Consider the following 27,726-nt stretch of genomic DNA (forward strand, 5'->3'; position numbering starts at 1 on the left):
CTGTTCAGGTACAGCATGTTTCACACCATGGGACACAATATTTTCATGGTTTTTATATATATTTATGTAGAAATCTCAATAATTGCAATTTAGGTTAGGTGCAGTTTTTTACATTCTGAATAATCAAATGTTGCCCTCATGAATGACTTACGTTTTGAGAATACAATAAACATTATATATTCCTATATAACAAGTATCTACATAAATAATATGTAAAACAGCACTATAGTTATTAGAAAGTTTACCGTTTACTTTCATTCTCACATATATAGTGATTATACCGAGTCTATGCCCAGTGCTACATTATTCGTATTTATCAATTTTTCTCATGTACAGTACTGTACAGTGGCATCATAAACTCGGACTAATAATCCGGGATGGAACAATGACGTAAATGCTACTAAGGCGAGCTAGTTCATTTGCTGCCTTCACTGACTCCGGTAACTCAGTAGAAAACAGGTTTATATTTTCAGGTTTCTATTAACCGGATATTATAATGTATGCATATTTGAAACAAAAACAAAAAAACCTTTAGCTTTTTCAAAAGCAACAATTTTTATATGACACTGTGAACCACAATAAAATATGAAATATTTATCGGTGGGTTTTCACTCTAACTTTTCATAATTATGTTTTTTTTTCTAAATGTGTTGAAATCTTCATATTCCTGCCATATATGCCCGCTCCAGTACGCGACCCTCCACCTTCTAGTTGTTTGATAATTCTAGGTTTTTCTCTTGCTAATGTCACTTTAGCGTGCTTTCATTCTTTCTGTATTTATCATCGCTTCTACTGTATAAAAGAAAATAGATTTCAAAATGTGGAGCTACATTCCATGTCTCTCATCTCTGAAGTATTCACCCAAACAAACCAAACAAACCCGTCCATTCTTGTGTTTGTCTGTTTAGAAGAGGCTGTACGTGAATGCATCATTTTCTTTAGCTAGGTAGCTTTTTAGGTGTACTGCGCATGTTCCGAAGCTTCCGGCTTGTCCACTCCTTTTTCGTTTGACAAACCGCGTCGTAGTGGGTGGCGAACAGCGTGTAGCAGTGATGTCAACAACATTGGTCAGTGGGTCAGCATATTCATTTATTTTATCCTTAACGAGCAGTTACCGGGCCTCGTGCTCGCAGGCAGCTATCGACTGGAGTTAATTTGTGCAGGTGTATTTTTTGACGAGGGTAGTTAAAGGTTAAAGGGGGTAGCTTACTGTTAACGGTAGCTCCTCGTAGCTAGCATGCTAGCAGCCAGAGGAAAATGAGATTGATTTGCTTACAGTACCAACTGGAGCCCACAGAGAACGAGGAAACACCTGAGCTAGAGCAGGTGAATTTGGGCTCCGTGTATTTAATTTTGTAAAAGGATTGCTTTATTGAGTATTAAACTTCACACAAACAGACACTGGTTAATATTTGCGGTGCTGGGTGTGTTTTCTGTTGGAAACACACGAAAGCAGGTATTTTACCATGGATAACATCATCATCCTTTTTAAGGGTACGGCTAAATAAATTTCTCGGTCACGTAACGTGGTGATTTTCTGTCGTTATTGCGGTCACCTCTTCCAGGTTTCATTGATTTCGCTAAACTTTGCTAACAGCGCCTCTTTGGATAGAAAAGGAAAGCGAATATGAGTCAGCGACTGTGGAGAAAGATGGTATTGCAGCATATGATTACGGGAAAAAAGGTGAACGCAGTAGCCTTTTGTTGTCCTGGACTATGTGACAGCACTTGTCAGGTGATCCTTGTTGGTGTAGTTGTCACAGTTTGTGATGATCTGCCTCACTTTGTCATAGTGTGCACACAGCATGCCACTGGAAGATGTGGTTCCCATTCCACCAGAACACCTTTGAGTTCACAAGCTGAAGTGTGTCTTCCCTCTTGTCTCACTTTTAGAGAACATAACACACCATGATCACCAGTGAGGCAGCGAGACTCGAATTCCAGGTCAAAGAGCGCAAACACAAGGATCAGCTGAAGAGATGTTTATCTTCTGCTTTGTCTGCAGACCTGAACAGGTAAGGTGTCTGACACTGACTCATAAAGCTCAGTGTTAAAGGCTGGGCTTTGACACATGTGCCACAAGTTTTCATCCAGCTGTCCAAGGCAGTTCCGAGCTGTCAAAGGATAAAAATTGACCAGTTCTTGTGTCCAGTAATGTGAACTTGTAGAAAGAGCTGATTAAATCAAACAAAAAAAAAAAAACACCACTTTTAGCTTAATTAATTCAATATCAGATTTTGCAAAGAAAGAGAATCTTCAATTTAAGATTGAGAAAAACAGGGAAAGAAAATGTCACTGCAGTACTTCACTTTTCAGGTAAAGTGTAAACCTATCCCAGCTGCCATAACGCCAGAGGCTGGGTACACATTAGACAGTTCATCAGTCTGTCACAGGGCTATCACATAGAGGCATTCAGCGATTCATACTTAAGTTCACACCTGCACCCCGTTTATAATCACCAATTAATCTGATCCCACTGCCTGCCTTTGGACTGTGGGAGAAAGCTGAAGTATCTGGGGAGAACTAGGGCTGTGCGATATGACCAAAATCTCATATCCCGATATTTGAATTCTATCGTCCCGATAACGATATAAATCACAAAAATGTAACATTTTCTGTAAATTCTGTGACTCTCTGGCAGCTCGACTTGCGGGAAGTGTTTCCAGCTAGGCGTCGCGTACCTGGAGTCCAGTGTTTTAACAATGTATGAAACTATATATTTTTAGACATAAGTTGTAACAGCCGCCGTTTTCTTTGTATTTATTACACGTCGTGCTGCAGGGAAAAGCCTGTTCTAACGTTTGAGTCTAAGGTTTATTTTTTAGCACCTGGTGTCTTTTTTTTTTACTTCTCATCCGTAAATAATCTGCTCTTTCACGTGATTCAGTTTATTTTGAAAAGTCTCAACAGGATCCTGAGCTTTATTGTGAAAGGTTTATGTGGAACATAAACAAGCGGACACGCGATGGTGTTACCATCGTTGTTGCTAACCACAACGCCTAAAAACAGGCGCTTGTCTGTCTGTAGTGTGGTTATATTAAATATAAGAGAAAGAGAGAACTTTAAGAAATTAATATAGCCACTACAGTGACCATCAAAACAGTGAAAAAATATTGCCGTAAACAGTTTATTTTGCGACACCACGAAACAAACAATAGCATAAAATGCAACGATAGACTTTTTATATTGTCATCCGATATATATCATTATATCGAACAGCCCTAGGGAGAACCCATGCAGACATGAGGAAAACATGCAAACTCCACACAGAAGGGCCCTGTCCAGATAGCAGATTTGAACCCAGGACCTTCCTTTAATGTGAAGCAACAGTGCTAACCACTATGCCACCTTTGTATGCTACTTAAAAAATATTTCTAAGATTTAATTAAAAGCTTCTAAAAAAGCAGCAAAATGTGGTTATAGAAAGTAAAGCTGAAGTTAAAATCTAGTGTCTGTACCTTAATAACCCAGGCTAGATTTTCTGAATGTTCAGTAACACACACACACTCATAGCATTTAAACCGATTGCACAGCCTGTCAGACAGCTTTATTGATTAAAGATTTGGTGTCACACTGAGATATTCATCACTATAACTGAGGGGAAAAAAACTTTTTAGCAGTAACTCCAGTGCTGTTCAAATGTTAAGAGTATAGAGCTGGTTTTCACTCCTGTATTCGTTCTTTCTTTGTGAAATAGTAACCCATGTCATCTGACATATTGTCAGTATTTCTTTGTCTGTTGGATGAAGGCGCCTGACATTTTCTTGTCTTTTTAAGAAGCTTCATTGGCATATACGTTACCTACATGTACTTATCGACCATTTTGACACAGTCTAATAAATGATGTTGTTTCACAGCCAGTGCTCTTTTGAATCAGGCCAAGTTTTCCTTTGGGGAAAAAAAAGATTGCTTTCCAAATGTCTCTTAAATGTGCTTGGCTCCATATTAGAGTTATAATAATAAGAAATGACAGAAGTGTATTTGTAAAAACCATAATTATTCATGATGTGTTAAAAGAACACAGAAGCAGAGGAATTATTGTTGAATAACCTCTAGAAGGTACAATGTTTACTATATTTACTTACTTTCAAACTTGCATTTAAGAAATGCCGTGGGTAGAGCTTTTCCTCAGATAATAGGATCAGTGGATCTGGAATTGAAAACTTGGTGCAAGCAAAGTTGCACTAGGTTTCACAGATAAATGGAAACTCTGGGATGTGGATCTCCTTGGTGCACGGGCAGCATTTCTAATCAAAGGGTAATACAAGTGGACACAGCACCGGAGTTTGAAGTCATAGTGTCACAGTTGGCCATCAGCTGACTGGTTTCTGGATCTTTGGTTATTGAGGCTGGATGAGATGATAAGACCACCTCAGGACTCTGCTTGTGTTGTTCTCAAGTGGAAAAATGGGACATCAGATGAATCTTCAGAGCCTTGGGCCTTTTCTTCATTGTCTCCTTTCTGTGTTTGTTTTTAAAGATCAATGAAATACGAAACTGTTTCCCAACTTTTGTTGTTTTATTTATTTTGTTAAACACCGCTGTTAAAGTGTTGTGATGTGTTTCCCCAGGCTACTGCAGGAGGAGCTGGAGGCTGATGTTTCTCTGTATGCTGGCTCTGGCTCGATCCGAGCACACAGAGCTGTATTGTTGGCCAGAGCTCCTGATGTCCTTCAGGGACAGACGCACAAAGATCCCATCATCATCCATCTGCCAGACTATGAGCTGTCTGGGCTCAAAGATTTCCTTAGGTAGGTCATTTCCCTGAGTATACATGAAACCTTTGCTCTACATCTGCTTCCTTGTAGGGGTGTTATGAGACGGTAGTTATTCCCTGATGTGTTATCTTTGCTGCTTCAGTGTCTGTCTGACAGGGGGCGCCAAGTGCTCCATATTTATTCTGAAGCGCTGGTAATCTTGATTCAGTGAGCTCTGCAAATGCTGCAGCTATTGAATAATAAATTACACTGCTCATTTTCAAGTTCTTGCTGAGACGCACAAATAGCAAACTGAGTTTTAATCAAAGCCTTGCAGCGCAGGCTTTGATCCAATGAATGGAGTCTCATTAGCAAATTAAAATTAGGACAAGAAGCCTTCCTCTTACGACTGCACTGCCACAGAAATGAGAAGTCACTTTAAAACTTCTTTCCCAGCAGCACTACTTATTCTATTACCTAGTTCTGGAAGACGTTCTTAATAGTTAGACATTGCACTCTAAATAAGGTCGTATAGAAACTGCTGCTACTGAAAGGGTTCGGCTTTTTTTTTTTCCTGCTATATGTGGTAGGTGGGAAGCAAATGAGTGATGTTTTGTGGATGGTGAAATTTAAATGAAACCTCACACTAAACCTTATTACTAAAATGAATAAACTGCTCAGAAATCCTTATGAAAATGTCCACCGTTGTGGTGGTGCAGGAAAAAGTGATCTGTGCAGCAATGTCACCAAATTTGTTCAAATTTTAATTAAACTTAAACTCATCCTGTGTGTCATTTACAGTGTAGCTAAGCATGCTAGTTAAACAAAGAACTCTAAATTTTATATATTAATTCAGGAGATTAAGGGAAAGAAAGAGGTGGGGAGAAGCAGTATTTCTGGATGTTTATTTCAATTAGAAGACTCGTCAGAAGTCTTTTAAAATGTTTCCTAGGCCAACATTAAAATACAGAATAACTCTTAATCACATCTATGATAAAAAATTGTGTAACAACAACAGAAAGTTGACGCATACATAAACTGATAAAGTACAGAGGATATCTTATAGCACTGAACTGCACCTCAGTCTTATAGAGTGAGGACACGCAGCGAGGAGGGAGGCTCTCGTGATAGTCAGCTCCCTGTTTCTGCATCTGTTTGCACTAACTTAAAACAGTTAAAAACAAGTAAGGACAGTTGGTTGTTAGATTTGAGTAGAGGAGATTACTAAAGCCTCATTCATTACACCAGCAAAAATGATACGTTTTCGATCTTTAAATGGCCACTGGGAGCAGCAGCAGTGAGCAAAAAACGAATATACTTTCAAGCATGTGGCTAAAAATTTGCATTTAGCTGGTAACACCTAGGCAAGGTTATTATAGTGAAATAAAACAAAATGAGGTGTGAAAAAACATTTTACTCACTGATATTATATTGTTTATACACTAAAATAAGTATATATAGGAATGTCTTAAGTTGTAGTGTTTTATAGTTTGTCTAAATTTGTTATGTTTGCTTTGTTGCTTTTCTTTGAGACTTACATGACAAGCAGTGTTGTGTCTGTATTATTTTTCTAAACTTCAATTAAAAAAAAAAAAATTGAACCAAAATGAGCAGACCTCATTTAAGTGATTAAGTGATTACACCATCCAGCTGACTTGGTAAGACGTAAAGAGTTTTTGTTTTTTCTTTGTTTTTGTTTGTTTGTTTTCTTTCTGGGGGAAACCACTCAGAAAATGTCTGCTTGGTTCGTTTTTCTTCCTCTTTTGTTGTTTTGACTATGACCGTGACTCAAACTGATACAATAACACAATACCCAGAGCAGAGCAATCGCCTTTCAGAAGGTGTTAGGGCAGAGGTCTGGCCTGCTAGCCTCTTTATTAAATGCTTCACTAAGCAGGAACAGCAAATTCGGCACAGTTTAGATCGCCTAGCTGCGTCAGATGAGACTGTCATTTTAATATGTATGAAAGATTCTTAATTAAATTTAGTCTTTCTCCCCTGCAGGCGAGTGTACACAGCAGACCAGAGCATGCGCTCGGCTCCAATAATCCCAGATGTTGAGGGCTCCGTGCCAGAAAGTACTCTGCCTGCTCCCGACACAGCAGACCTTCATAGATCCACTGAATCAGGTAAACAGATCCAGCCTCTTTTCCATGAAGGGTTTATTTCAAGTTATGTGACTGCTCAGCTGCTCAGCAACTCTCCCGCCTCCACTTTCTTCCCATCATGTTATCTCAGCCATAATCCACTTAAGAGCTAATCGCTTTGAGATCCCTGTTGTTGTTGGTAATTACAGCATGGCCACGCTGTGGTTAGTTCATGATTTTACTCTGCTTTTATATTTTACAGTATTTTTAACTTGGTTTACTGAGAGCTTTCTCATATACACACATTCTGTGTGTGGTCTCAGCAGATTAATATAAGCCTAAAGCTTTCCTCTTTTTTTTCACCCTCCACTTCCTGTCCTTCCTCATTATCCTTCTCAACTCGTGTGCAGATGCTGTTGTTCTCGAGCCAGCCTCTGGCCTCGGAGCTGACCTGCTGGATCTGTACCAAAGGGGAGAGCAGTGTGACATTACTATCCAAGTAGCAGATCAGGTCTTTTCCTGCCACAGGTAGATCTATTCATGGCAACATTTTCAGCCATCTGTATCCAAACACTGGGAATAAAAAAACGTTTTTTTGCAGCTCAATTTACAATTATTTCTAAGCTTATACGATCATATACAGAAATAACCCTTTTTTCACCGTAACTCAAAACGTGTAAAATTATATGCAGTTTGAATGAAAACAAGCAAAGATTAAACCACTGGGCTGTGTTATATGAATGAAAAAGTGAGGTGACACTGTAAGGCACAGTTAAGTTAATTCAGGTCATTTCACTGAATTAGAGTTAGCCAAAAATCGGTGCAGTATTTGGATCGGATATTGTTTGATTCTGACTCAGAAGGCTGAATTGGGCTGAGCTACGTAGTGTCTGTTTTATTCTTTGTTCATTACACCACAGAGCAGCAGCAGCAGTTCACTAATGGCTGGTTTGAGAGCTAACATAGTATGGAAGAAGGTAATACAATTTAGAGGTATTTCACATCTGCTACCCCAGCAGCTTTGCTTTGTCTCTTTGCAGCTGTTTTAACTGCAAACTCCAACCAAGTGACTGAAAGCTCTGACCATGGTGCTTTCTTTGTCAGCTCCTCTCTTTCTCCATATGTTTGGTTTCAAATTTTTGGGAAGCTTAATGTTATTACTCGTTACCTGTCTCTTGTCAGCTGTTCCCCACAGGTGAGGCTGGAAAGGAAACAACTAGGATGACCATAAAATAGTATGCAGTAAAGACTCACTGAGCTCAAATAAAACTCGAGCAAATATTTTTGTTGAATAACATGAATTAGTTCATGTTGTCCTTCATCTTTGTCTGATGTAATTTGTTCTTTTAATAATAATTACCAGTCCAATGTTCAATCCAGCAATATTGAAGTCAAGCCTGATGTTACCTCACACATAAAGGAACAATTTATAGTTTCTTGATCAGAGTGAGGAACGCAGCTTATGGACTTACTACAAGTATTTGATGGGTAGTCGGTATTAGCAGTATCCAAAAACCAAAGTATAGGTATTGTTTTGAGGCTGAAAAAATTGCCTTGGTATATCTTTATTTGCCTTATTATGTTCCTTGTTTCCTCTGATAAATTTCCCATAGATTCTCTAAGTGTTATGTGTTGATGGGATTGAATTTAAAGCGCCTACGTGTGGTCTCCATTTAATCTTGGTTATTTTTTGGTTCACAAAACATCGGAGGCAGCGCCTCACCTCAGCACATCACAGACACATTTATCAGATGTTAAACAATAAAGCGCTTGTTGACTCATGCAAATGTGAAGCAGCGGTGGTGGGCGGTCATTCAGCAGTGCAGAGGTTGTAGTAGCTATGGAGACAGGATTTTCCCAGCTCCTGCTCAGGGGACCCATTAGCCATAAAAAGCTCAGCAGAGAGGAGAAGCTGGGCTCTTTTTCTTTTTGTTGTTCTTTTTTTGGGGGGGGGGGGCTTTCTGTGTGGAGTTTGCCCGCTTGGTGTTCTCTGGATACTCCAGCTTCTTATGGCATATCCAAAAACATGCATGCTCAGTCAGCTGGTGATTCTTAATTGGCTAAAGGTGTAAATCTGAAAGTGAATGGGTGTCTGTTTCTGTCTGTTAGCCTTGTGATGGACTGGGGACCTGACCAGGGTGTACCCTGCCTCTTGCCTAATGAACACATGGGATAAGCTCACCATGACCCTGGATTTAATGAGTGGTGAAGAAAATGGATTAACTGTTAGAGTTCAGCAGTAGTCAACCAAAAATATTTGAACCCCTCAAACTGTACCTACTGTTAAACCAATTGACTGATGACATATCTTTACCTTAACAAAATCTGCCAGAAGCATTTGTGAAACAAACTGCCTGCTATCCTATTTAGCCTAAGAAAATCAAAGTCATTAATTAAATGTGTGGTTTACCACATTTAGACTTTATTTTACATGCCACTAATATTTGATAAACGCTGCCATAAGACAAGAAAGAAAGCAATGTGGACTCAAGGGTGTACAGTAAAAAAGGAATTTATAGAAAAATCTCTCGTGTCTTTAATGCCTTTTATAAATATTCTAGTCTGGTGTATTTTTACACCAGTGATGGTACAGTGAGGTCAGAGAGAATAAAAATAGCCTTTAAAGATTCAAGAAAACTCAATTTCTTTTATTTAATTTTTTTCTTCTTGCTTGTCACTTCAAAGCTGCTTAAGTGCAAACAATTTCAGTTGCAAATGATGTGAAGAATAAATGGTAGGTGGCTCTCTGACATACAGCTGTCTGCTTTATTGGGTTTCTAGGGCAATCCTGTGTGCACGATCTCAGTACTTCCGAGCAATGCTTAGCGGGAGCTGGATGGAGAGCTCCAGACAGTGCATCACTCTGCAAGGGTAAGGCCAGTACATCAGCATCACGTAGCAGCAGGACATAGGGATCAATAATACACCTCCACTTCTGGTCTAACGTAATTTCTGAACTGTGCAGTTGCATATAGAGCATTAATTATTCATGCATTGCTACAGAGGTGGCTCTGCACTGTATGTGGTTTCACTCACAATGCCATGTTTAACTCCACACTTCAAAAACAGACACAGCCGGTGTGCTGTCAGTGAAATCTCATATAGTTGGCTCAGATTTCAACCAAGCAAAGTTGGAATGTTTCCTCTGCGAGGCACATAAATGTCTTCTCATCCTTTTCCTCCTGAAGAGCCCCCGCTACCACCCACCCACTCAGCATCACCATCACCACTCACATTCTCCTTCTTTCAGAATGGCAGAGGCAAATGAAGCCCATTTTTCCCTCCAGGGAGAGACGTGTCACACACCTCAGCATTACTGATCTAAGGGTAACGGGGAAGACAGAAATCAGAATAGAGTGCCTGCACATGTAGGGGAACCTGTGAGGCCCGTATATTGCACATGGATCGAGTGCTGCATGATAAATTGATTTTTATTTACTGGCTTATTTGGCTTTATAGCCAAAGAAATGTGCATAGATTGAGAATATTAGAGTGAGATCTGGGGCAGTTTCGTTTGTTAACCTCCAATTCAAGGCTTATAAAGAGTTTGTTTTAATCTTTTTAGCTTGGGGCCAGATGAGATGGAAATCTTGCTTCAGTTCATGTACGGAGCCATTGTGGATCTGCCCAGAAGAGCCAGTGCCAGGTATTGTATGTACAGGAAACTGACAGAAATAAAACTCAGAACCAAGAAAAGATGCTGACGTGGATGTGGTGTCTGTTGTTTCACAGTCAGGTGGTGCTGGCTGCAGACATGCTGGGTTTGGAGGGGCTGAAAGATGTAGTGGAAATGGTTCTGACCCGAGACTACTGCCGCTTCTTCCCTAAGGTGAGCTATTGACAAGCAGAGTACCTTGATGGATGGCTTTCATGGACTTGAATGAAAATGTCATTAAAACCAGCATGTCGTTGAAGTTTGATTTTTCAGATACGTTGAATTTATGATCACACAGCAAAAAATAGTTTCAGCCTTCACACACAATCTTCTCACAGTCATGTGTCTTCAATGGCCTCAGAAAAGTCCCTAGTTCTAATGCAGGATGTGTCCTTTTTTTAATGTACATAATAGTATGTGGCATCATGGCTTTAAAAAAAGAAAAAAGTTTTTGTGGTCTCCACACATTTAGCTTTACGTGTCCTTAGAAAATCTCTTCAAAAAGGTAATCATCTCTTGTTTTCTTTAGTCTCTCAGTACTGAATGCTACTGCATCCTAAATGAAACGGTTTGAAAGCATTTTATATACTTGTATTGCTGTTTGTTTTTTTTTCTTGTCTGTGTGCGGTTGCAGCCAGCTGATGGAGTTCAGAGAACAGTCCTTGAGTGCCTCTCTTTCACACATGCCTTAGGTCTTCAAAACCTCCATATGCAGTGTAAGCGGTAAGTGTCTACACTGAGCACTGTTTGGGCAATTTAACAAGACTCCCACACTTTTGGAAGCTTTCTTACGGCTTACAAATACATATACTCACAAGGTTTCAGAACCCAGAGGGTGAAGCATCTCTCTAAAGAATGGACTGCTGTGTCTTCTTAGCCTGGGCCTGGCTGGAGTCTATTCAGTGCAGATGTCCAACTCCAGAGTAGCAAATCGCACGTATAGACTCTAAGGTTTCCGCAATGGTGTTTCAGTGTTGATCCATCGTGGTGTCTGTTAATGCCAAAACTCTCAAACTTAGAATCAGTCAATATGAGATTTTGTTTGTGGCTTAGCTCACCCCTTTGGCTTTGTTTCTCGTCCTGAGATTTGTTTGAGACTACAACTACACAGCATTCATTTGACAGATCTTTTGCTGATTGGAGTTATTCTAAATAAAGTAGTTCTTTATTTAGCTCTTTCTTTATTTGTTACAAAGTTTATTTTCAGTTTTGATTCATTGTTTACTTTTGATGCTTCTGATTGAGCTATGGCTTCAAGTGATCCAGAGCACTGCCTTCTTAGGACCTTCACCGAGCTGTGCTTGACGCCAAGAAAACAGGAATTTGACTTGTGACTTTTTCACAAATTTATCTCATAATTTATCTCATAATTGCCAATGCATCATTCATAACTCTCATAGGAGTTAGACCTATGCACAGGATACGTAATACCAGGGGACCTGGGATAATTTTTAATTATTGCAAACAAATATGTGATATTTGTCCCATGCTAGGCTTGTGTATTTATAATTTCAGTGTAAGTTACCAACCTCTAAATATTAATGCTGTGTGAATTGATGTCTGGGTGTCTACATTTTTTGTTCTGATTCTGTGTTTCCCATTACAGAGCCTTTCATGGCGTGTTTCAAACTACCACAGTGCTCAGTAAAGACGTTTACTTTGGCAACCAATGAAGCAATCACATCATCACATGAGAGTGAATGAATTTTGCTTCAGTGGAACAATGAAGCTCAAAGAAATCGGGTGTTTTGCACCAAAACAAAACACCAGTTTTACAGCAGATATTACATATTTTCATTCTGCTCTCGGATTTTATACACTTCACATGTGATGCGCATCTAAGTCTTTTTTTTTTCAGTTTCGCATCTGATACTACTGCACACTGTGGTGTTGCACTCTGCAGTGAGTGGGCAAGAATCGTGTGAATGTAGGTCAGAGGAATCGGATGTGTTGAGGGAGGCTGTGAGCTGGCTGTGATGGGTCTTATTTGAAGTGGTGTGTGTAGATGTAAGTTGTGGGGAGGAGGGGCTGCCCTTACCCTGTTGTGTCTATTGAGTCTGATGAGTCACGCGACTGGGATGGTGAACCGAACAGTGCTGTTCTCTGCAGCAGTGCGTTACCAAGCCTCTCATGCTCACTCAGTCATTCATTGTTTTTTTTCTTCCCTCAAGCAACACACTGCTGGCTGATACTCAGAGCCTCAGGGTTACGGTGCAGAGAAATTATTTAGGAATAAGTGATAGAATTGCTGAAATGAAAATTAGCCATCCTATTAATCTCTAATATGTCATTTTAGGTGGGTTGCAGAGCATTTTGTGAAAGTCTGGTGTGAGAGGAACTTCTCCCTGTTGCCACCTGAACTCCACAGAGCCTGCCTAACAGCTGTAACTGAAACAATGGTAAGTCTGTCCCCCCCAGAGTCTGCAGCTGTAATTATTCATATAATAGATGGTCATAAAGTATCATCAAGCCGTGTTGTTTGGGGGTTTTTTTTCACAGGAAGGAAATTTGAACATGATCTAATTAAAGATGACCTTTATTAAATTCTTGGTTATTAATGGGTGGGTGATTGAAGAGTATGATGCAGACAGATGGGGAGTGAGCCAGCCTTTTTATTGATAATTGAGTCGTGAGCCTGTCTTACATCACTGGGGGGATATATTGCTCATGCTTGCCAAGTACTGGGATTCTGTGCTGGCCAAGAGTGGTTGCACAATGCGGGGGAATCCCTCAATTGATCAATAGGTCCTGGGCAGGAGTAAAAGAGTTTTGTATGGAGTTGTGCTCATTCAGCTTTAATTTGTTTTGTCACGTAGCAAGAGTTTCTTTAGCTTATAGATATTTCCATGCAGACTGTGCAGAACGCCGTGACCATGCTCTGTAGAACTGAGCAGCTGATTGGCTCTCTCCCTGAAGTCAAGTGGGCCCAACAGGTGAGAAGCCTGGCCACAGAGCTGCAGGAGGAGAGCTTGCGTGTCATTGTGCAGCACTTCCCCAAAGTCACCGACACTCAGGCTTTCAAGGACCTTTGCATAGTGAGTTGGTGAAGTAGCCATACAAATACACTTTGATTTATTATGATCTTCTGGAAATGTAACAAGAAGCAGCCCCCATATTTATCTCTATGTCTGATTGCGTTACAGAGAGAAGAGTTTACTAGAGAGCCCACGCTGTTAAGGAAGCTTTGTTCAGCCATCAGGGAAGGTGTGACTGTGGATAACTGCTGTGACCTTTTCACTGCTGTGCACTCGCTTTGCGAAGATGACTTTGAGGAGGATTTTTGCATGGAGAGGCGATTGCAACAACTAGAGGAGGTGAAATGAGTCACAATTCTATTATATTACTGTATCACATCTGTGTAGTGCAGTTAAATGAAACTTCCTTGCTTAGTTCAGTCCATGTAGATCTGTAACATTAATTACAATCAAAGGTGGGTAATAGTAAGTCACCTAGACCACCTGAAAAAGCAAGCAAGAAAATTTTAGTTCACCCAGGATATGTTACGCCAATATTTTTGTTGACAAGTTATTAAGCAAACATTATTTTACCCTCATATTTAATAATCTGTTAAATCAGCAACATTATAGGAGGACTAAATATTCTAACATTGTGTTTTATTAATGTACGACACCACTTAACTGTTGGTTCTTAGATTTTTCGCAGCCACTTTAAGTGGTAGGTAATGGGGGAGCACATGGAAACAACCCTCATAAAAAGGCAAGGTGGAAAATGAGAGACAAACAGATGATGTTACAGGATTTTAACGTGCAACAAGGATGTTGCATGTAGCCTTTGTCAGCAAAAACTTATACAAACATACGTTACCACTTTCTGTACAATCAGCTGGATGTTGACCTGCAGGCAAAGAAGGCTACTGGTGGTAGCACTGCTAATGTTAGCTATGTTTAGCAAACTAACCTGTGTGGAGTGTTTCACGTGCCACAAAATGTGGGTTATTGGTTAAATATTTGTTGACACATGTGAGTCATGAGTTGAAATAGTTTTCAAATATACACACAATAGTTAATCTTGTCAGTGAAAATTTTTGAATCTCAGTTTTGAGATTCTTCCTTTTTAGGAAATTAGTCGCCAGAAGCATCCTTCATATTCTCTGCTTCTGTCGAAGTGTAAATGCTTGCACACAGATGCTACCACCTCATGGAGAACTACACGTGTGACAGTTTCTGCTTGGTTGAGTGTTGGTGAACTTACATGTACTCCTAGTAATCTCCTAGCATCTTTCACCAAGGACAGAAGGCTTGTAACATTCATCCTGTGCATCCAGTGTTTATTTATTTATTATAATTTGCAGTTTGTTTGGTTTTTTGTACTCACTTCACCCTTTACTCTTTAATTTTACCCAGCACAAGAGGTGTGGGGCTACAATGAAAGTTTCATGCGAAAGTTTACACAGCCTTTTTGGATTTAAATCAGGAGGACTAATGATATTACACAAAATACAATGCAAAGACTGAAACATCTAAGATGTAAGGAGGAAAATATTCATTAAAAGCATTTGGCCTGGAATACTTTGATGTCTTTAAATGGACTCAACAGTTATTAAAATTAACCTAAGGTCTGTAGATGGAGAGCACAGATGTCTGAGCAAAGCACTGACTTTGCTTATCCTGTGCAAATGCACTGTACAAAACACACTCTTAATCCTGTGACTTTTGGACATTTGGTGAAATATTTTACAATATTTTTAATTAAAAAAAATTACAGACATGACAGATTAAACATTTCTAGAGGCCCCTTGTAATATGTTTTCTATACAAAAGGAACTAAAATGGAAAAAATGTGGATTCTAATTCTGAGTTATTGGATGAACAAGTATAGAAATAGTGGCATGTAATGTGTCACTGTTTATTTAAAGGGACTAATAAAACCATTCAAACAGGAACGTTAAGCTTGTGAGAGGACTTTCAGGAGAAAGTGACCTGGCTGAACATGTCAAAGCACATAACCCCTCTAAATACTGTACAGTACGGCACAATGGATTAAGCACAGGGAGACTGTGACGTGTAACCCTCACTAATCTGCGTAGCCTGTGTATCTGCCAGAGAAGGGTATGTGTTGTGGGTAAGGCGGAAGAGGTGGAGATCGCTCCTCCCTACTTGTCCAGCCTTGTTTTTTTTTTAGAATCAAGCGAGGAAAAAGGAGTGTCCGCATCAGCCCGTGACATCACAGATTTCTCTCAAGGGAGCCCAAGTTGATTCTGCAACAGAGACGGGGAAGGAGAGGGAGGGGGCAGATTCAGCGAGCAAAGGGAGAAGGGAGGGGGTATTTGTTGCCATGGAGAAGGGTTCTTGAAGCAGCTGCTGATTCGCTTGTGCTTTAGCGCACCCCTTCCATTCTTCTCCTCCCTCTCTCCTCTGTATTACCGCCAGCCGTTCAGGCAAGAGATTTGTGCGCTACGCGGCCGGCTCTGGACCTTCCTGCTTCAGACGTTTTACGCGGTTCGCCACACGCAGGGATGGGAGTCTCTATCATCCAAACACAGAGAGAGGATACTGGCAGGTAAATAATTTTATTCCATTTATGGGACCTATTATATCCAGGCACACAGAAGGTTCTTAATGCGGTGTGTGGATGTAAGTGGGTTTTTTTTTTTTTCTTTTTTTCACTCTCCCTAACCCAGCCTAGTGCTGAGGCAGTGGTTCTGCATCATCAGAGAGGAACCAAAGCTCCGAAGCATATGCTGTTGGCTGATTTAATACTTCTTGGCTTCTTTCTGCACTGTAACCTGGCCACTGCTAACCAATTTATTGTCTAGCCAGGGCTCTTTTCTACACATTTAAGCTATATTTTAACAGTGTTTGACAGATGTGTGCACAGCAGTATGGTAAAGGCACCAGATACGCCATGCTTGTTTTTTAATGGGTGTGAATGAAAGGCTGGATTCCTGTTTTTTGTCGGTCTGCACTGCTTTGCACATACTAATAATACACTGCTTTCTTAGAAGTGTGTTGAAATGTACTGCATGAATAATATATTTGGCTGGTGTCGGTGTGTGATTATTACTGCTATATTTCTTGCCTATTGCAATCAGAATTCACTCTTGCATGCAAACATAACAAATGCACTTTTGGCAAATAGAGTAAATTTCACTTCGCTTTAATTTTTAGCAATATTAGATATGAAGTATAGAAATGGCCATCCTCTGTCTGGACGAATGCTTACCAGACACAGGTGACCCCATCAGTCCACTGATTTAATGTTTGTTTCTTTAGTGGTAAACATGGGGTGTGGAAACAGGAATTTGTGAATGAACAGAATGGCTGCTTTAGCTCAGATAACGAACGGGACATCAGGACGGCGTCATTTACAAAAAAAAAAGAAAGAAAATGGTTCCACCTTTTCATCTGTGTTATGCTCAGATTTGAATATTGGCAGAATCCTCATTGGCTTATTGAAATGAACTTGATTTCATCCTTTTTTCTTTTTTTTTTTTTTGACAGATGCGATTGATAAAGGGGACAGTCGAAGACTTGGAAAAAAGCCTGTATTCACTAGTTCACAGGTAATACTTTTAAATGGTTTGTTTCCTCATTTAAGGTCCTTTTTTATTTATTGTGGTTGTTATTAAGGACTCTGAGTTTTATGATTGCGAGGCTGCTTTAGCTCAGAGAAAAGTTGTGGCCTGTCTGTTGCATGCCATATGTCATCATGGCTTTACCCTCACAGGAGAAGGATACCGTATGAAAAGAACAGCAGATGTGTCGATAAGATAAGCTGATTGAGGCATTTCAGATAGACATTGCCAAGAGTGGTTAGGAGCAGTAGAGCTGCTGAAGATTTTCAGGAGGTGGTTTGAAGCAGTGAGAAGAGGAATGTTCAGCTGATAGATTCTGAGTGAAAAAAGACAAAGAGATACACAATAGAATTCATAGCTTAGCTCTAACTATAGAGTGCTCAGGCGGCTGTCTAGATCTGAGTTGATAGATGGCATTGTTTCTAATGGTATGCTCTAGTGTTCCGTAGGAAACTCTAATATGATTTACTTTCTTAAGGCAGTGCTCTGTTTTGTGGCTTATTAATTCACTCCAGTAATACTGTTACATAACTAATGTGCTTTTTTCCCCTGCAGTCAAGGGCTATAAAATGCCCTTCATCTGCACCTGAGAGTCCTCCTGTTCATAGGACCCAGCGGGTGTCTGTAAACAGAAATCCTTCCTCTCGCAGTGCTGCATCAGTCATGAAGTCTGATGGCCTTGGGGCAGCTAACAAACCAGGGGATGGTCAAACATCCAAGGCAAAGAATGTGAAGAAACCATCAGACAGAGGTGTAGCAGCAAAAGCAAAGACAGCATCAGCTGGGGTGCCAGTTGTCAATGGCACGGGAGGTGCGGGAGCTAGACGTGATATAGCCAGTGCCAATGGCCCCAGAAGCTCTCCTGGGGCTAAAGAGCATGAAAAGAAGCCAAATCCAGGTGCAAGGCCTAAAACCTCTCCCACAGGCGGCACATCTGCAAGCCAAACAGCAGGAACGAAAGCTCAAAAGAGCTCAGCAGGAAAGGCTGACAACACTGCTGGCACCACCCAAGCCCAGCCCAACACTTCATCTACATCAGGCAGTGCATCTCCAGAGAACTGTGCCAGCAGCCCTCGCAATGACACCCACTCTGTTCCAGGTTCACATTCTTTATTGACTTCTTTACATTCTGACTGACACCAATTACTGTATAGTACATCACAGCAGCCAGGCTGAAGTGTTAGTGAGTCAGCTCACTGACACTTCAGGGATAAAACTGTAGCTGAAATATGAAGGGGCCTCCAGACTAATTAGTATGATCAAAGTGGCGTTGTGGCCAGGAGGGATTTTGTGGAAGACAAGGGCAGTGTCATGTATGAATGTTGATTCATGAGGAAACAAAGTGCATGTGCCTGTCCTTGGAAACAAAACAGCAGAGGTCAAAGCCCTTTACAGCTGTCACACAGGGTGGTGTGACTGATTATTTGAGCTTTTTTTTACTGAGTGAAGCTTTAAAGAGTTGATATCAGTGTTCACAGCTCAACTGGGCCTCAACTGGTACAAATGCAGCATGTGTCCCCCCGTACTCCACCCTGAAAGCAACTGCCTGTAATGTGAGCTTAAGCGCTAAGAGCACCTACATTAGGCCACCTTTCTATTATTTCCTTCTACTCTCTTGTTTTTTTAAATATAGTTGGAGGGATGAAATTAGTGCACTCACAAACTTCTGCTTGCAGCACTTCTGCATGTGATCCATGTTCTTTGTTTTAGGCGCAAAGCCCAAACACCAGGCCAAGGCAGTAACCAAATCCCCAATGACAAAAGCTCCTCAGAGATCAGATGCAACAAAGACTAGCAGGTGAGTTTAACTCTAGCATTGCAGCACTTAACATGTTAATATATTCAGTCAAATGCTAATGGTTACATTTACCCCTTAGATGTTCCCATTTGGGGGCTTAGTATCAAATGACATTCAAGTAAAGTTTTAATATGTTAAATGGACTGTCTCTTGTATCTTTTTTCTCCTCTAACTGAGCACTCAAAGCACCTTTTACTCACTCACTCAATCATGGTCAAACAATCATGCAATGCTTTATTCTTTATCTTTAAGTGCATGCACCAACTCATGCACTGATGGAAGCATAGGGAGCAATTTGGTCCCAAGGACCCTTACATAAGATGACCCACTCCACCTCCTGAGCCACAGCCACAGCCAGCTGTTTACTTCAAGGGTTTGGGAAACAAACAGTCACTTCCTTTTGTATTTTGGTTGCTAATAACTTTCTGTAAATAAGCAGCTTTAAAAGAAAAGTGTAATAGACAACGCTCTTCTATAACTCAAATTTCTGTGACCAAAAAAACCCACTTCTGCCACCTGCAGTACTGGAAATATGTCAGAAGGTCAAAAACAACTCAGTCACCCAAATAGAGATGTGAGAGTGCAGAGACTTTTGTGTTCATGTATATTAAACGTAATTTGTAAAATAAGCACATCCAGCAGACACTCGCTCAGTCTCATTGGTTTCAAGCAGTCAGTATGTAGAAAACCAAACATGCATGAGACCGCATGTTTAGCAATGTAAATCTAGGGCAATTAAGATGTGCACTGCAGCACACTATTGCCTGATTTATTTCTTTTTTTTTTTTTAGGTCACATGTGGCTGTCAGGAGGACAAAAGCAACTGTGTAGTGTATTCTGACAAGCCTGTTATGGGTCTTTCAAAGGTGTTAAAAATATCGGTTTCACAGTCAGCATCACCTGACGTCTGCATCACAAGGGAGCATATTAATATTTCATTGGCTCCCCAGAAAGAAACCAACGAATCTTTTTTTTTTTTTTTCTTCCTTAGCCTGCAAATACTTGAAAAATATCTTTGTTGCATTTTTGGGTCCATTTTGAGTTTTCATCTGAGTGTGGTGTGGGTGGTGGATTGTGGTAAATGGTTATCGCTAAATTGTCTTTTCACATAAATTTTTGTGAGAAAACTGATCGTTTTTTCTGTTTTTGCTGTTAGCAATCACAGCTATCAGAGGAAGCTTCTGTTTACCTCTGCTGTGTAAATTCTCTCCTAATATCTCAGCTAAAAAAGACATTTTGACCTTGAGCCCACAGCATGTCTCAGACTGTAAAATGTCCTCTGTGTTTGTGTTCCTGAAGTCTGACTTTGTTAAAAAGCCAAGAAAAACATCCTTCACAAGGACACGAAGTAACCACTAAAAGTTCCTTGGATTTATAGTCTGCTCATGTCTCAGAAGCTTGCCCTTGACCAAATTGGAGAAAAAACATTGCTGCCCCCCACTGGTGTTAAATATTAATTCATGATTTGTTTTTTTTTGCAGCTCTTCCTGTAAATATTTTTATGATGATATTGTCCCGGAGTGTTAATTAAGTATTTGTTTAAAAAAAAATAATTTTTTTCTCACATGATTGTTTTTATTGCTTTGTCTGCCTGTTTCATCAGTCCATCCAAAAAAACTGGTGGGAGAGAAACTAGCAAATTAAAGACTGGTCCAGAAGAGAAAGTGGCCACTGCAGTGACAGGAGCAAGAGCAGATACCAAGGGAAGGAGCACACCAGATCACCATGGTGAAGTTTTAAAATCTTCTTAATTTGTCTGTCTTTACACCATTTGCATAGTATTAATGTTCTGTCCTTTTTTTTCCTTTAAGGCTCCAAACATGGATCCTCCATAAGAAAAACGGCTTCTCCCAGGAAAGAAGATGGCAAAGATCCTTCAAAACCATCAGTAACAGATAAAACAGTTAGTGAAACTCCTAAAAAGAAGATCACAAAACCCGTTTCAGCCACTGGAGTCTCTGCGAAGTCCAGTACTAAACCAGCAAAAGCCTCCTCAGCTCCTTCCAGGCAATCCTCAGTAGCAGCTGCCAAGTCTGGATCAAAGCCAAAAAGTACTACAGAGTTCTCTACAGAGAAATCTTCACCAAAAGCTGCAAGAACCTCTAAAACCTCCGCTACAGCTGCTGCTGCCTCCAAGCTATCAGAACCTAAAGGAAAAGAGGCAGGGAATAGTAAAAAGGCAGACTGCGAAACAGAGCTGGGTCCAAACGAAGGCTCTGGAGATGCTGTTGAGCAAAAAGATGTTGCACAGTTAGTACCCTCTGCTCAGCTTGCAGCACCTAGTACGCAGCCATCAAACCAGGATGGAGAAGAGTCACGTCATCTAGAGTCAAGCCCCAAGCAGAGTCTCCAGAAGTCTCAAGTACAGCTGGAAAACACTGCTGGTGGAGGAGACAAGGCCAGTGATGCACCAGCAGCTAAAAACGCCACCCGTGTCAGTTCTCCAAAAGCAGACGTTTGTAAAAAAACTGAAGGCAGCAAAGTGAAACAGCCTCAAAGCAATGCCATCCCAGCTCACATCAGCGAAGATGTTCATGAGATCAGCTCGCCAAATCCCCCAAGAGACACTCAACAGCCCGTAGATACCCCCTGCAGCGTGGGAAGCACTGAAACCCCTGTAGAGGATTCTTGGAGCGGCATCCACCATCAGGTCAGCCCAGAATCCGAGACCGGCAGCACACACACCACTTCTTCTGACGACATCAAGCCCCGCTCAGAGGACTACGATGCAGGAGGTTCACAGGATGATGATTGCTCCAACGATAGAGGCGTGTCCAAGTGCGGCACCATGCGTTGTCACGACTTCTTGGGTCGCAGCAGCAGTGACACCAGCACGCCGGAAGAGTTGAAGATGTATGAAGGTGGGGCTGGGTTGAGAGTGGAGGTCCGCCTGCGTGGGAGAGAAGCGGAGACCACCAGCGAGGAAGAGGGAGTAAGGCGACGCCCTCGTTCGTGGTTGCAAAGAGATGAGGTGCCAGTGGAGGAGGAGCACTCAGAAGTTGAGGCCACTGTGACTGTAAAAAGTGTCCCTGACCACCAGCTCTTCTCTTCTGAGGAAGAGGAAGATGAGGAGGAGGAGGAGGAAACAGAAGACGAGCGATCAGAAGTTGAAGTGATTCCAGGTCAGGGTCTGCCGCTGCCAACTGAACCCTCACCACACTTTCAGGGGATAGTCAACCTGGCTTTTGACGACGAAGGTGTGGACCAGGAGAACGAGCAACCAGACTATCAGTCATCTAACTTCCGTCGGTCAGTGTTGCTGTCTGTTGATGAGTGCGAGGAGTTGGGCTCAGAGGAGGGCGGTGTCCAAACTCCACCTCAGCAGCAAGATGTGACTCCCTGTGATGTTTTTGATAATGACTCTTCTGCTCCTCAGTTCAGTAGCGCCCCTTTGAGTGACCAACAGAACCACCAGCCACATCATGTTGAAAACACAGGTATGAAGCACAAAAAACCTGAGGAGGACCAGGAAGAAAAATCTGTATTCCTTACAGAGATCCAGGACACCACGCAGAAGGAGGAAAATCACATCCAGGTAGACAGAGTGAAGTCCAGCTGTCCTCCCCTGGGCTCTGACACCAGAGATACGCCTCCCCAAGAACGCCCATGCCATCTGGATCTGCGTCACACTGAACAGTACAATGGAGGGATGAGCAAAAATTACTCCAATCCTTCAGAAAGCAAGAAAGCTGATTTACATCTAGACTTAAATGAGTCTCAGTTGACAGGGGACTCTCCTGTACATGCTGCACAATCTCCAGCAGGTAATGTATGATCTCCGGATCCTTCCTAGACCCCAAATCCAAACCCATCTTATCCCCCCACTCTCCATCAGTGAAGGTATATTTTATCCCCACAGGATTCATTTACTTTTACTTTAATTCCTTTACCTTACTTACTTCCAGTATATACCTTACCCCACCTTCAGAAAAAAAGGATATTACAAAGTGTACTAGTTTAGTAACTAGTAACAAATAGAAGTTCAAATTCAAATAAAATCTATAGTCATAATTCTTTAATAGCTAAAAACGTTCTCTCATCTCAGCCCTCTCATGTAGCTGGTGTGAATTTGAATTTGCAACATCAATATCCTTTTACAGATGGAAATTGGTCCCATCGAAACTGTACATCTTTTAACAACTGAACTACCTTTAGTTTGAGGCATGTAGGCTCAAACTCAGTTTATCAAAGAGAAAAACAGTGTACATTTCATTAAAAATGATCATAAAATTGTATTTGCCTAAAATAATCTGCCTTGTTTCTGACAAGGCTTGTGACATAGGTTTTTCAATGCACTTTTATGTACATAAAAAATAAATTTTTTTATCATTTTTTTTCATTTCTTTTATGCAGTGGAAGAATCTTTGGCCGTTTTGAGCCACAGATCATTTGAAATAGCTGAAGGTGCTACATAAAGCATTTTAATACCAGTTTATCGATTCATTTTCTTTCGCTTGTATGATTCCTCGCACTATAAGACTATAGTTTAGTTGATCATTTTGTTATGCCAGTAATCAAGATATTTTTCATAAATCTCACTGGCTGCTGTATGAGAACATGCTGCTACAGCACCTGTTTTCTTTCTGACACTCTATTTGTGTTTGTTTTTCCGTTGGTGTCTTCTTAGGGATAAATTGCACTGTAGCATGTAGCTTGGCTTTTCCCCCCCACATGGACACTTGTACTCCAATTCTAATTGTATTAAAAGCTCGAAAATGATAGAATCCAAATTATAAACCACAAAGGTTAAAATAAACATTTTGTCTTGTTTAACTAAATTGCTTTCTAGCTGTATCCTTCCCGTTTTGACGGATATCAAGCAGCAACCTTCAGGGCTGAAAAATGTAGCCAGAGCGGAAGTGTTAAAAACAGTTCCTCTGATAATAACCACCTGAGGCTGATTCCAAAGTCAGACCAGATCAGCTCCACTGTTGAATTGAAAATAACTCTGTTACAGACTGGATAGTTTCTGTCTGTGTGAGTGAAATTTTAGTAATTTATTAGCCTGTTACTCAGCACTACCTAACAGGTGCAGTTTATTGATACAGCTTGCTAACCAAGCATACAAACGTCAGCTGATAACTTGGCACTCCAAGTCTAAATATGTTCATCTCTTGCTCAAGAATCGATGATGAGCTTTAGAAGTGCAATGAGTCCATTAACCAGTAGGTGGCATCACAGTGGCTACATCCAGCTTTTATTAGAGTATGATTTAGTATAACAGCGGTTTCTGAGCTCCACCGTTCCCCTGCAGGGTTGTTTTTTGTTGTTTGTTTTTTTTTAAATAAAAGTACAAGTACTTAAAAAGAGGGAGAGGATTTAGCACAACATTATAACAATGACTGCTGCACTGAACAGTAGACATCCATCTTCTGAGCAAAAACATGGCAAAGAGACGCATTAAGAAAAACTAATGCATGGCGCATTGATTCACTTTCATGGTTGTCACAATGTTGCACTTAAGTGCTTCTACGCATGGAAACACCAGACTGTAATAAAAGATGTTCAATGTCTTATTACATGGAAACAGATTACCTCAAATCTTCAGTAAGACTGAGAATCATGTGGGAGTGAAACTGCAGCGGAGTGATGTTTTATTTTGTTGTTCATAGATGATTTTATTTTTATTTTTTTGGTGTTAAAATGTTATACGTAGCACCTTTTCAAAATTGTAATCAGGTAAATTACTTGTTAGGGTTTTTTTTCTTTTCCTTTTTCTTCCAAATCTTTGGAGAGTAACTACCTGACTTAAAAGTCCAAATATACAAACTGTTTGTACAAAGTAGATGACACCAAACTGCCACTGCTGCTCAGAAAAGATTGTTATGCTAGGAAACGTGTCCCTGGCTTTTCTGTTTCTTTTTATTTGTATTCAAGATTGTACCTCTTTCTGACTTTTGTTTACCTTTTTTTCAATTTTGCACAGCACACATGCATGCCGTTGTTGAAATTGCTTTATCATTATCAGCACCATCCTTTATTTATGTTTTATATTTTGATTTTTCCATCATCTTCCATCATACCCAGTAGACCTGTGTCTAGACACGTAGAGGTCCATCTTTTAAGGAAAGTGTTTTGTTGTCTATACACTTCTGTTCAGTAGGTTTTGTGTAGTGTCAGTAGCCTCCTCTGTAACGTACGTAACGTGTGTCTAGAGCAGTCTTCATTGTCCTGCCATGTCTCTCTTTTTTCACTATCATATTCCTGAAAAAGAAGTCCTGCTGCACCACTTCCAAGGGTTTATCCCTATGCAACCATGAAATATTTTGTAATTATCAGTCTTTTGCCATTTTTGTAATTTGTTAAAAGTAGAGAAGACAGAGAATGTCTAAAGAAACATGGTGTTATGCCATCTTTTGTGCAACTAAGTAAAAGCATTGTTGCTCGCATTTCGGTTTCTGTGACAGTATTTAAGTCTGTTTCTTACGTCTGCCTGCACGTGAATATCAAAACATATCACTGTTACTTTCTGGCAAATGCAAAGCTCACTGGTGCTGGTAGTGCATGGCTTACTTTGTTTAAACAGGTGGATAAAGAGATGCATCCTGCAAAGCAAACCTCTGTACATTACCTTCAAAGCAACTGTTTGCCTTTTGACGTGCATATCTAAAGTGATGAGTGAGTTTTGAACTGATGAACTTGAAATTTGTGGTGATAATCATATGTGATCATCAGTATCACTGCTCGCTCACTGTGTTGTCGTCACCTGACATCACTACGGGGTTTTGTGGGGTTTGTTTGTTTGTTTTTTTTGTTGTTGTGTGTTTTAAAGGGAGCAGTTGCATTAAGGGTAAATTTTCTGTCATGTTTTTTAAATATATTTTTTTATTTTAGTTTGCAGCGATTAGTCTCTAAAATGAGTAAAAGACCTGTGCAGGAATGATTCAGTTTGTCATTGTGCAGTATTGTCAATTGTTTTTAGGGGACATTGGTTGTGACAGATTGGATCAAAGCTGCAAACATGACCGCCGACCATCCAAAGCCCTGTCCCCCATTTACGAGATGGATGTGGGGGAAGCTATTGAGCACTTTTCGGACAAGGACAGGAATGTTAAACGGCAAGCAGAGGAAGAAAAGCAAACAGGGGACGGGGATAAAAGCAGCGATTTTGCAGAGCGGGACTGGAGCCTGCTCAAGCAGCTCCTGACAGACCACGCGTCCAATTTGGGTGTCATAAACCCCGTACCTGAGGAGCTCAACCTGGCCCAGTATCTTATCAAGCAGACTCTGTCTCTGTCACGTGACTGTCTGGACTCGCAGGCTTTCCTGTCCCCAGAGAAGGAGACCTTCAAACGTTGGGCGGAGCTTATCTCACCCATGGAGGACTCCTCCACTAGCATTACTGTAACCAGCTTCTCCCCAGAAGATGCTGCTTCTCCACAGGGAGAGTGGACCATCGTGGAGCTAGAAACACATCACTGACTTCAGAGGAGAGCCCTGCCGGACAGTTGACGCCTTCTGTTTGAACTGAATGTCATTACGTTGATTTTTGTCTTATTTTATTATAATTTAAAATATCATTTTGTCTCTGTTCTTATGACTGGTGTCTTTTGTTGGACTCTACGGAACTCTGGATTCTGTTTATTTGCATTCCTCATAGTGCCCTTATTGGGCTGTTTCTCAACACAAACAGGCTTGTTATGCATGCTGACATTTTTGTATGTTTGATTGTTTCATTGGTGTTGCTTCAGAAGCTCTAGAAAAGAATAAGGGTCAGAACTATATTTCCTTTTCAGAAATATCCTTTGTTGACAGTCTTCTAATTATAATACGAACTGAATTTCTTAAAGAAGAATAAAATTAGCCTCATGGCTTGCATTTAGTGTCATACTAAAAATAAAAGTTTGTGTTTCTGAAAGAAATGAGCAGTGTGATTAATAACTTTGGGTCAAGTTGACTACTTTGTGCATTTTTTTTTTTTCAGACTACGGCTAGAAATATCAATATGCATTAGCACTTGCACGTCCCAAACTTTACTTTTAATTGCATGACAGCAAAATACGACCAGCATTTGTCTAATTTTAATATTTTAAGTTTTGAAGTCTACAAATTGGTCCATATTTAAACTTAACACTTTTTAACTTCAGCTTTAAAAAAGCTGGTATTTGGAATGGCAGATAATTACAGGAACTTTTTATTTCACGCCCCATTTAAAGGAGAAAAGGAAATTAAACAAAACAGGACGTTACGTTTTACCGCAGCGCCCTCTGGTGGCGTCCTGGTGGCATGACACAACAGACGGCTGAATCTGCTGCAGGAACAGCTTTGGACCAAAAACGGTAACCGGGTTGAGAGTGTCGTCATCGGAACCGTGTCGTTCACTTGTTAATAACTAGCAGGCAATGGCGACATGCAGAGAAGGGACTCCTCAGTGGAAAACAACGATTATTGTCAGCACATCGCTTCAGGTAATGTTAGAAAGTTTAACCTGAACCGTCAAAATGTTTTGCTCGGTCGGTTTCTGGTGGCAGTTATAAAAAAAATAAGTTAACATAAAGAGCTTTAGCCATGAAGCCAAGGCACTAGCACCGACAAAATACGTGAAATATTAGTTATTTGCCCACCTCTGACTTTGAATAAAGAACTGTACCAGCTAACGATGCTAGCAGTTAACTTATCTTCATTTTGTTTCCACAGAGCCACGAAATCATTAGGATGCTAAACGCTCAGCAGCACCGCATCAGGTTTTCAGACAGTGTTCATCCCGGAGCCTTCATTTTTCCTCTATCGGGTAAACCCGAGTCCCCCAGTACACCTGCCGTGTATTTTATAACCCACTATAAGACATTATTCTGTTTTCTATAAGACACTCAGTGGATTTTAATAATGTAATGTAAAGTTTTCATTGTTCACAGTAAATGACCTCATACTTTTAGTGTGATGGTAGTGGGGGGTCGGGGTTTATATCAACTGGGAAAGCTCTAAAACTTATGAAACTTATGAAAATGCAGTTA

At 40.6% G+C, this 27,726-nt stretch overlaps 2 protein-coding genes across 5 annotated transcripts in view; both read left to right on the forward strand.

Moving 5' to 3' along the window:
- Nucleotides 1-988: 988 nt before the first annotated feature.
- btbd8 (BTB domain containing 8) lies at nucleotides 989-26,362 on the forward strand. 3 transcript variants are annotated; one of them, XM_005727224.1, is made up of 19 exons: nucleotides 989-1,067; nucleotides 1,894-2,015; nucleotides 4,572-4,751; nucleotides 6,702-6,826; nucleotides 7,195-7,312; nucleotides 9,566-9,655; nucleotides 10,350-10,430; nucleotides 10,517-10,613; nucleotides 11,074-11,162; nucleotides 12,736-12,838; nucleotides 13,292-13,474; nucleotides 13,583-13,753; nucleotides 15,830-15,959; nucleotides 16,901-16,962; nucleotides 17,530-18,073; nucleotides 18,685-18,772; nucleotides 20,376-20,500; nucleotides 20,584-22,536; nucleotides 25,695-26,362. In XM_005727224.1, exons 2-19 carry the CDS (start codon nucleotides 1,909-1,911, stop codon nucleotides 26,192-26,194), a joined length of 4,746 nt encoding a protein of 1,581 aa, XP_005727281.1. In that variant the 5' UTR covers nucleotides 989-1,067; nucleotides 1,894-1,908; the 3' UTR covers nucleotides 26,195-26,362. The 3 variants fall into 3 exon arrangements, with proteins under 3 accessions (XP_005727281.1, XP_005727282.1, XP_005727283.1); XM_005727225.1 differs by lacking the exon at nucleotides 989-1,067 and adding an exon at nucleotides 1,238-1,326; XM_005727226.1 differs by lacking the exons at nucleotides 989-1,067; nucleotides 1,894-2,015; nucleotides 4,572-4,751; nucleotides 6,702-6,826; nucleotides 7,195-7,312 and adding an exon at nucleotides 7,717-7,761.
- A 623-nt stretch (nucleotides 26,363-26,985) lies between these two features.
- cunh1orf146 (chromosome unknown C1orf146 homolog) overlaps nucleotides 26,986-27,726 on the forward strand; it is a 33,943-nt gene continuing 33,202 nt past the window's right edge. For both annotated transcript variants that reach the window (XM_005727231.2, XM_005727230.2), the window contains exons 1-2: nucleotides 26,986-27,180; nucleotides 27,410-27,503. In XM_005727231.2, coding sequence (XP_005727288.1) covers nucleotides 27,115-27,180; nucleotides 27,410-27,503 — 160 coding nt within the window. In that variant the 5' untranslated portion in view covers nucleotides 26,986-27,114. The remainder of the gene's footprint in view (nucleotides 27,181-27,409; nucleotides 27,504-27,726) is intronic.

Source organism: Pundamilia nyererei, unplaced genomic scaffold (assembly GCF_000239375.1).
Source record: "Pundamilia nyererei isolate P.nyererei 1_Seehausen unplaced genomic scaffold, PunNye1.0 scaffold00023, whole genome shotgun sequence".
NCBI classification, from domain to species: Eukaryota; Metazoa; Chordata; class Actinopteri; order Cichliformes; family Cichlidae; genus Pundamilia; species Pundamilia nyererei.